We start from the raw sequence: 10706 nt of genomic DNA on the forward strand, positions 1-10706 counted from the left end.
TATTTCAAATATGAAATTACGCAAAAAATGGTCCAAAGTTTAAATCGGAATTTCAGGCTAACATTCAGTTCTTTCCGACTCATTGGAAAACACTCTCGTGCGATATACTCAACATATTACTAATTTACGTGAAATAAGATCATTCAAAAGTCACGAATGCAAGGCTGTCAGTCTCCTTCCCAGCTCATTTTCTTTTGTTCAAAATGCACCACAGCTACTTAAAAACTTGTTGTTTACAATTAAATCCAATCATCAATTTAAAAAAAAACGGTTTCTAGTATTATTTCATAGATAGTCGTAGCATGATGCCACGTTTTAAAAATTGCTCGCAAACTTTTCAGTTGACTGAGGAATATTGTTTTGCAAATGTATGCGTGCTTTCTATTGGAATAGATTAACTTTAGATGGAAAGAAAGGTTTCATCAGTTTTCGTTTCAATTTCCCGATAGGTGGTCTAAAATTAAAACAATAATCAAAGTTATTGCCGAGCAATAGGGATATATTGCTTGTTGTTAATGTACCGTTTTAGGACCTGGAATCAAGAATCATCCATCAAGATGATCTAATCGAAATTTTCCAGTGGGCGCCTGGATGTGAAAAATTGACGCAATCTAATGTTTCACTAGCAAAATGCATGCATTTGAAGGAACGAATATCGCGCCTTCTTTGCTCAAAAGCTCTTCGTTAACGTCATTACGCAATCATGGACTATAGGCGTCTTGAAGATATTGTAAACAATGACATAGTTGTTCCTGAGCCTATAGATAGCTATACCTTAGGGGCAATAAACTCAGGAAAAAGGTAGATATAGAACAAACGTTACATCAGCTCTCCTGTACCAGGTAGAATATGTGTACTAAACGGGTTGATTGAAAAAAAGAAGAACAAGTAAAAAACTGAAGAAAACAAACAAAAAAAAAACTTCATTGCAGTGCAGGGAGGATGAAAAGATGGAATGCAGGTCTTTGTAATACAACACCACGTTTTAAACTTCTACATCACAAATTGGCTAAATTTCAAAAAGAAGGACTCCCAATCCTCGATTTAACACTGCGTCAAGCTGTCAGCGATATTATAATTTTTTTCGCCAACTCATTTATTAGTGGACACTCTCAGAGTGATTTTGGAAGGAAGGAGAATAGGGGGGGGGGGGTGGGGGAAGGTCTCTTCTTTATTTGAACATGTAAGGTAGATTTACTATAGATAGATAAAAGTTGAGGCCCACCATCATCTAAACTATCGTAAGAATATTCACTGAATTAATTGTGATGCACCATGACAAAGAAATCTAAACCAAACTCTTAATTGAAAAATTATTTTCATAATCGATGAACACTGCTACAAATCAGCACACGAACGCCATGTTGGATTCACAACAACACGACGTTTTTCTTTGGATAAGTGGTTGTCGCTATGGTTATTGTGATCAATTCTGTGATTGTTGGATTTAAAAAATAATATTATTAGAAGCTTCATCTTTCCGATTACAGGTGTCGGATTACAGCCAACTGTCAGATTGCACTGTCCGATCACAAGTGTAGAGAATGATTCGTGAAAACTGAATCTGCGTATGCACCAATAGCAATTAAGGAATTTGTAATGGTTATGATTAATAATGGTAATAGGACTGAGTAGAGTCCAATTCGCTCTGTAATCATTCGAGTGATTAACAAAATAGGAGGATCGCGAAGCGGGAGCCCAATTTGTCAATCAAGAGTATGATTACAGACAGAATTAGACGAAAAGAAGTTTTCCAATTAATCACAACCGTTTCAATTTCCGAAAACAACAACTACATTTAGGTCGAATATCTCCGGTAGAAACAATGCCCAAAGTAAGAAAATTTCTCCATTTCCCAAATTTTTTTAAAGAATAAGTGGCTGTCGCAATGGTTATCGTGTTTAATTCTGTGATTAGTGGATTTGGCTGAGTGGACTTTGTATGATTGACTACTTCAACTGTCCGATTATAGGTGCCGATTGCAGCCAACTGTCCGATTACAGCTCTACAGAATGATTAGTGAAAAAATCAGGCAACTTTAAACGACATTGACTCAAATCGCGCGTTCCCCCAGTCGCTGCTTTTAAGGTCATAATTTCATTCATTGAGTAACGGGCTTCAATTAATTTTTTCTAAAATTTCTCTTATTTAATGGGGATAATTTGTTAACCAAAACTATGCGGCAAAAATATAGGTCATCGTGCTCGTTTCAGAGTGAAAGACCATCGCACCTCTTTACCTGGTCCATTGATTGAAAAGCAACACCGCGTTCTCGGAATGCACGCGCGCTTCTTCGCCCGATTACGTTATTTTTAAGCGCAGTATAGGATGCGCAGTGCAATACTAAGGAGTCACCTTAAACGAAATACCGTAATTTCAAACAAAATGAATGTTCAGGGGCATGGTCACAATACTTCCAGGGCAAGTTTTTAAGTGTGTATGAGCTCCAGTTCATCCACAAGTGTAAAGGGTGTGAACAGAATTATACAGGTGTTTTGTTTTGTGGAACCGAGCGAAGGAATTGATCGAGTACAGCTTTTTTCTATATATCCCGGACTCAATTCCCAGCACCGAGCACAAGAGTTACGTGTCATTAACTTACAGAGACAAGCTCCGGTTTTGATTTTTTTCAAACCTTCAGGCCTATCCAGTAGTGTTAAAAATGTTGCAAATATTTTTTCCTCTGTGTGATAACCAACGTGGCAAACCAATATAATTGCTGCTCGGAGGAATCCCACAAACGAGCTTATGCTTTGCAAGGTCACGTGGGGCCACGAAAGTTCAAGGCAGGATTCGCACGTAATCCTGAAATTTTGAGGGTACCTGGCCGTTTTTTTTAATTATTTTTTTTTAAGTCAGAAGCATTTTTTTTCTTAATTTTTAAAATAGTCAGAGTCAGAGTCAGAGTCAGAGTCCGACTCGAGGGACTATTGGATATTTTTATATCATAATTTGTGACTTTGTTATTGTATCCGAGATGGCATTGACTGGCAGTTGTCCCACTTCATTTTCATAACTACAGAAATGAATTTGCGTCTAGCCAAAATGAAATTCAGCTTAGTACCACTTGAGTTTATTGCTTTCTCTATAAGGTGACTCGGTGTATTCACGGAATTGAATGAGACTGCAGGAGAACGTTTCACTTTTCACTAATCCTTCAGTCTCGAAAAAGAAAACGGCTTTAGTTTTTTTAATATAAAAGAAAAGCGTTTAGCAAACTATTACTGCGCCAAAAGGCGCTCTTTACTCGTAGAAAGAGACGTGTCAAAAGATGAAATTTGTTAAATGATGGTTGCATCCACCCCAGGACGTTTATTACTTCAATTACTGGGGTTCTGTTTTTAATGTAAAAGTTTTCCACGAGCTAAGTTTATCTTCATGAAGTCAAAGGTTGCTATTGTCTTGATTTAAGCCGTTCCTTTCATTTAAATACATTGCAACACTTACCATGCTGCTCCAAGCTAACGCATCGTCCTCAAATTTACACGGTAGTCTTTAAGTTGGGAATCTGGATACCTAGCGCAGTTTAAATTGAACCTTCTCCGAACCTTCCCTGACCCGCAAAGAACTTTTAAATCTCTTTTTTAGCAGATAAATACTTTTATTGTTTAGAAACGTGCAGATGAACAGGTGCTGTAATTGAAAGAAGCGTTACAAAATGAATGAAACCTTGAGATTGGAATCTAAAAGCAAGCAAGAGTCGATATTCTTCCAACTTCCCAAGTTTTGAGATTACATTATGTATACACAGGAAAGGCGTTCACTTTCAGTCAAAAAGAAATTCATCTTTATCAATAACACTTGACTAGATTGTTTCCCAGAATTAGCGGTGATTCGTTGTATTGCTTATAAACTGGAATTGAGTGAAATGAAATCATCGAAGCTGAGAGTTTCATAATATTGAATACACAAAATGATCAACGTCCCGTAACCAGCATGGCATTTTATCCCTTGTTAACAAGGGGTATTTTAATACAGTCTTCCGTGAAAGCTAGAAGGAGCGCCTCCGCTAAACCTGGTATTTGAAAATTTGGCAAAACTTCGGACGTTTTCGTTTGTCATAAACGTGAAACTTATGTTGAGATAAGAGCTCTTCTCGAAAATTAGGTTTTGGTACAAGGCCTTACTATCTCAAGAATCCGCCTTATATCTGCCGTCGCAACCGCTGCCACTGGCACGTCAACTAGTGCATACGACCATGAAGAAACATAATTATCTTATAGTCGCTGTTTTGGTTTTTTAGTTGTTACAATTGTTGTAGTATTTTCCTCGTTCGGTTTTCGGTTGTTCGTACTCTTAACGTTGTCGTGTGACTGAATAGATGCTAGTTAGCTAATCAGTGCTGCAATATCGCAGAGTGCACGCTGGTGTTGGTGGAAGATTATAAACAAAATAGGAGCCACAGTTCCTCACTTCAATGTTGATGTTCCAGAAACAACAGTTTGAACTCCAGTTGAAGCAGACCTGTCGTGTAACTTTTCCGTCAGCTGTAGTAGGGTGGACTCCGTTTAACCAACCAGTAGAGCATGCGTCGCACCTGTTCGTAGGTGGGCATGTGGTAGGCATCCGTGTACCTGCGGCATCTTTGAAACGATACCAGCCACTGAGGGAGCTATCACACGTGTAACAGCCCCTTGTGTTTGAGTTTTTTCTATCACTTGTGGTAAGAGATTGGTAATTGTCACATTCTGAAAAATTCATCGCAAGGGTATATTGATACGCATTATTATATTAGTACATGGCTTGTGGTCAATACAAGGCGCGCTGTGATGGGCTAAAAGTGAGATCAAAGCAATTGAACTTGGCTTATTATTGCTCATGCAAATTAGGAGGAACACAAAAACTCATTCAAGGACCGAGAATTCTTTTTTCTTTTCTTTTTCCTTTTTCGTCATCGCGGGTAACGGTCAGGAATGTGATAACAACGTTATTTCTCGTCGATAGAAATGAGAAGGTAAAATCGTTTTTATTTACCCGCTGGTAACCTTAACCATTAGTAAAGTTTACAGTGGTGTCCGCAAAATCCAACTTACGGACAGAATGACAACACGCTAAATTGGCCAAACCTCTCCCACATAAAAACCCTAAAATAGCAAAACTTCGGTGAAAAATCATAAAATCAAAGAATGTATCACGCTTTTTTTACCTTCGGGTAGCGCTATCTCGCAACTGATTTTCCCGTCTCCTGTATATCCAGCATTACATGTACAGCTGTATAATCCGTCTGTGTTGATACAAGATGCAAGGTCGGGAAGACATCCATGGGATCCTTGAGTGCATTCATCAATATCTGATGACGATTCAATAAAGTTTGATAAATAAAGAACTTACAAGGAGAAAAAGGAGTATGATATGGCCAATCATCTCATCACCTGTGCAAGTCAGTCCATCCCCAGTGTATCCTGTTTTGCAGGAGCAATTAAAAGATCCTACAGTGTTTCCACATATTGCATTTGCATCACACGGACTTACAGAAAAACTGCATTCATCTGCGTCTGAAATGAATCAAAGAGGCATGTAATGTCAAAAAATATTGAGTCACTGAGGGGCTTGGGGCATTAAATGTTTCGGTATTGCCGGCTATTTTATTTGTACAACACCGAACCTTAGATGTTTCAAAAAAGATAAGGAGTGGACTTCAGCTTTCTCAAGGTCTGGATAGAGAAAGATATTTTTATGTTTTCCGAAATTTCTTAAGTTCTGTTTGTTACTATGGTCGTTGTTTTTGCATACACCTGATATTGCTTTAAAAATCCTCATCATTAGTAGAAATTTAGAAAAATTAGAAATTTAGATCAATATCTCTTACCAGTGCAGGTTCTTCCGTCTCCAGTGTATCCGCTTTGACACAAACATTGAAATGATCCAACAGTATTTTGACAGGAGGCTAAGGGATCGCAGGGATTCAGTGAAGAATCGCATTCGTCAACATCTAAGATAGAGAGAAAAATAGGACAACGATTGAGAGAGGTGGCAGTATTTTTGTTTGATGATGGAAGGGAGGATGGTGGTAGAAAAATTAGCAAGATTTTCAATTCAAATACTAAGTAGCATCACTCGTATTCGCGCTTCGTTTCTAAATATAGTACCACTGGTCCTATTTTCTGTAATAAAGACACTTGATAACCGATAATTCTCATAAATTAGAACCAAAACGAAGCCATAAGTTTGCTTTTACTTCAGTTCTCGTGTCTCTTTTTAGCTTCTTGTCCAAATGCGGGGGGTTTAAACCGGAAAGGCCTACAGTTAAGACTTCTCTGAAAATCCTCTCTTTCCAGGAAGATTAATTGCGTAACTTTCTGGTGAATATGAATTTAGTTAGAAATGATTGATTTCAGGAGAAGCAGTTTTCCTGATGTCTACCAGTTTCTTACCACTGCAGGTTTTTCCGTTTCCATAAAATCCCGATTTACATGAGCAAAGATAACATCCAAAAGTATTCTGACAGTCGGTGTTAGGGTCACAAACTGCACTGCCAGTACTGCACTCGTTGACATCTGGAAGAAAACACCATAGAGAGGCCAACTACAATTTCTTATGACAATCCAAATTAATACACCCTTGGGTAGTTACAAAGGGGACGATGGAAAGGTATGATAAGGAAATAAATGCGAAGTCTCTCACCGGAACATGCTTTCCCACTTCCAGTAAAACCAGGCTTGCACGAGCAAACATATGAACCCCAGGTATTCTGACAGTTTGCATTGATATCACAGGGTCTAAATGAGCCCTTACATTCATCCAGATCTTAAAAAAAGTAGAGATGTCAAGATTACACTTTTTTATCTATTCAATTTTTTTTCCTTGCAAAGTTGGCATACTAATTGCTTTTCAGTTAATATCAGAGATAAGACAAAAAAGTATTCTTAGAGCTCCTCTCATTCAAGGGATTACAATTTCTTTCCTAGCTTCTGTGATTCATAACTGTCCTAACCATGGTTATCGCTTATGAATGTTGCGCAGTAAAACGCTGAGACTGCTACTTCTCTGAGAAATAGAGACAGGCTGGTGAATGGAGAACATGGAAATAGAGTATTAGCCACCGCTGACAAAAGGTTAACAGCACCCAGCTGACTGGTTTCTGGTCATAAAACTGCGAAAGGAAACGTGAATTAATGGCATATGATCATGGGGAAAATATTCCTTTGAAGACTGAGGGAACGTTAAACCGTTCTAAGTAAATGCGAACTTCGTAATTCTGATTTCCAACCTGGCCGATAAATTGGCGTTTGGGGGAACTCCCTATTTTCACGCAAGCATGCTGAAATACAAACCATTGCAGTATCTCCCGGAAAATCCAACTTCACACGAACAAATAACTGAACCGACAGTATTCTCACAGCCAGTTGCATTGGTGGCGCAAAATGGCTTGGTAGAGCTACACTCGTCGAGGTCTGCCGAGGAAAAAAAAAATATATATATATTGATAAACAAACGTATAAATCCATTCTAATAATTCGAACAAAATACTAAATTTTCAATCAATATGTGCGACAGTAGATAGAGTTAACAGATGGAAGATAGAGTAATTCTGATGAGAAAGGACGGTACTGTGTAATTGTGACTTACTTATTTTATTTAGTCTGTTTACCTTCCGTCTCCATGTTACAATGAGCCTGGACAACTTCTCCAGGTATTAAAGAATCAAACCAGTATTTGCCACTGGTCGCATGTCCTCCCTCACCCGCCTTGATTTCTCGACAAGTTTCAGCCGAAACCTCAGGGACTGAACCAAGTGGAACTAAGAAAAATTAAGGGCATTTAAGTTCTCTTTAACCTCTTTAACAGTTTGGGAAACTGTTGTGAGGTGATAATCAGGAAAGTTCCTTTACCTCACATCCCCTTTTTTTGTTCACAAGAAAAAAAGATCACTTCATCGCCGCAATATGTTTTTAACGCTCTAGTGCTGATGACTTTGTGCGTGGCAGCTCGAAAACGAAAAAAGAACAGGACTCTAAACTGAACCATGGTCAAATCAGAAGCCCAATTTAGGCTCCAGGGTCCAGTCTTTGTTTCAATTGGTGATTGGTGATTTCCACTCGACACGACATAATCCTGATCCAACAAAATAGAGCAGGCGATATGACCTAACCACTTTTTATGATTTTTTTTAAAGTTAGATCTTTTCTTATTTTATAATAAACAAAGATTTATCATCACTTTACATTTCTAATTACAATCTGATCTATAATTTAATCAATCAATCTAATTAATATTTACACGGGATGAGAGTGGTTCGCTACCTCAAATTTGTGATCACAGTCGGTCATGTTTACCTACCTAATTTTTTATTTCTTCGAGAATAATACCGGTGAGGATCAGAAATAAAATCTTCAGGCCTGGCTTCTTTGGTTCGGTTGTTCAACTCGCAGATGTCTTTCAGAATGACGTAATTAAAACTTCGACAGCTAAGGTCATCGTTGCAAGCCTGGATACACTGCAGAGCACTTAAGGTTTTCAACTTCTTGTATGTGTGTCTCCTTAGCATCATGTTAAATATTGAGATGTCGCTGCCACACTGCTGAGCGGTTATCTTGTACAAAATCAAACACACAACGGTGACAGATAAAACGCTTTTGACGTTGTGTTGCTGATCCATGTTTCCCGCTAAAATTGTAACAAAAATGATTGATATATCGCATATGCAGGAAGGCAAGACGAGTTTAATTCTTTAGTAACTGAATGGCAGGTCCGTCAAACGAATTCGTGGTCGCGAACTTAGTACCAATAACCACCCAAGTTGACTTAATAATTTGTCAGAAACTGCAGCTGGCTTACCGGCTGCAGAACATACGAGCTCGAAAGGTACAACATTATAAGTGAAAATATCTCATCCTCCTGTAATTACGGGTGTTTCTACGCACTTGTCAAGACGTGTTTTCCTTATGAGTGTTGCTGCATCATCCACTCGATTTCCCGTTAGAATTTAGTGTGCATAACAACCTTAAAATTAACTGTACACCAGAATACAACGAATGATAGAGCTCCCTATCAGTAAATAATGTATATTCTTTTTCCAGTGTTTTGAAGAATTTAGTTATTTATGATCCCTCTCGGGGTGTAGTTGTATTATGAATGTGGATATGATTCAATATTAAAATAAGAGGTTGTTCGAGTTTTAGCCGATAGGCGAAGTTTCCTAATTTTCACTCTTTTAATTTAGCTGTCAGTGTAATTTTTTGTATTAACCGCATAGCCATTGTGGATAACCTCGGCTTGGACTTCCATTAATCGATTAGTGTCTTTTCATGTTTCTTCATTTCCATATTTCGAAAGACAATTTTGCCTCATATTTTGGATAGCCATTCAGCTCCAAACTCCAAACTAATTCGGTTTTGAGGTGTCTCGGTTACATGACGCAATTTTTGCCGTTTTGCTTTTCAGTTGGGTGCATCATGTAAACCTGTTTTCACCATCCTTCCACCCCTTTAAGAGCGTCTTCAGGACTATTTTGTGAATGACAACAAATACAGGCAATAGTTAGAATAACTGTCGATGCGAAGGTTCAAACTAAAGTTCTTTAAAGGAGAGAGGATTTAATGAGGCAGAAAAATTATCACAAAGCTTCCACTCGGCGTGGAATGCTCATCTTTTCCAAGACCTTCATCATCTTATTTAACTAGTGTAAGGCAGCTCGCATGAAATTAAATGTGTACCATTACTTTCATTGTGCGAGAGATCAAATGCTGTCTTACCTTTGGAAATGTTTTTCCCTCCCTGAAATACCTAGATCTCGAAAATGAACGGGAATGTTTTTGCTTTAGTTTTCTTTTTGAACTTGCCCGGCAGTCTCAGACTGCGCTAACAAGGTTGAAAATTCGTAAAGGGAGACGCACCGACAGATGATGTTTGTCAAATGAGGTTTACATCCACTCAAGGACGTTGAATAGCTTATCGTAAGGACGTACCTCCTGAGGTTCTGTTTTCACGGTAATTTATATATCTGTTATGGTTTAGAATGATCACTATATTACTACGGGTTGCTACTGTTTTGAATGAGGTCGGTTTTTTTAATTCAAATACACTTCAACATTTACTTTGATGTTCGAAGAGACATATTTGCCTTTGAAACATTAATTTTACACCCAGTTTGAGCTGTAAGTATTAAGTATAAAGTAAGCTGTAAGAAAGTTTTGAGTTCTGAGTTTTGAGCTGTAAGTATAAAGCGGCTTTGCTACTCTCTAGCGTTACGATCTTTTTTTATACATGTATACAGATCAATGCTTTTATTGTTTAGAGATGTGCAGATTAGCAGGTGTTAAGCACCAGAAAATGAGTTAAACCCCGTAGCGGTGATTATATCTCTGAAATTGAAACTTTAACATTTGATGGAAGAGCGAAATAGTTAACATAATTTGAGTGCTTTTTCCCACTGTATTGACCAGGGATTTGACAGGATTTCTCAGTAAGTTCTCAAAAGGAGATTTAAAGCATAACTAGCGATAATACATGACAGAACAAAACGATAGAAATGATAACAACAATAGTAATAATAATTATAATTTCAAGACGTCCAAGAGATAACTGAATATCCCGCATGGAATTTAATTACAAGAGATACCTGGATGGAGCGCCTTTTCTGCAAGTGGTATTTTAAATGCAATGAAACTCAGGGCTCGACATAACTGTGCATAATTCCATTGAGTAATTCATCCTCCCCCCTTTAAAAAAAAAAAAAAAAAGTTCAATTGATCAAGAAATTATTG

The 10706-nt window shown here is 37.9% G+C and overlaps 1 protein-coding gene across 1 annotated transcript; it reads right to left on the minus strand.

The window, feature by feature from the left end:
- Positions 1–4332: 4332 nt before the first annotated feature.
- Positions 4333–7604, minus strand: LOC136276844 (uromodulin-like). The gene is made up of 8 exons (XM_066167203.1): positions 7592–7604; positions 7275–7394; positions 6625–6747; positions 6375–6497; positions 5810–5932; positions 5373–5495; positions 5147–5290; positions 4333–4688 (listed from the first exon to the last, which is right to left on the minus strand). The coding sequence occupies exons 1-8, from the start codon at positions 7602–7604 to the stop codon at positions 4333–4335; spliced, it is 1125 nt and encodes a 374-aa protein (XP_066023300.1).
- Positions 7605–10706: the final 3102 nt, after the last annotated feature.

Source organism: Pocillopora verrucosa, chromosome 5, assembly GCF_036669915.1.
Source record: "Pocillopora verrucosa isolate sample1 chromosome 5, ASM3666991v2, whole genome shotgun sequence".
NCBI lineage: Eukaryota > Metazoa > Cnidaria > Anthozoa > Scleractinia > Pocilloporidae > Pocillopora > Pocillopora verrucosa.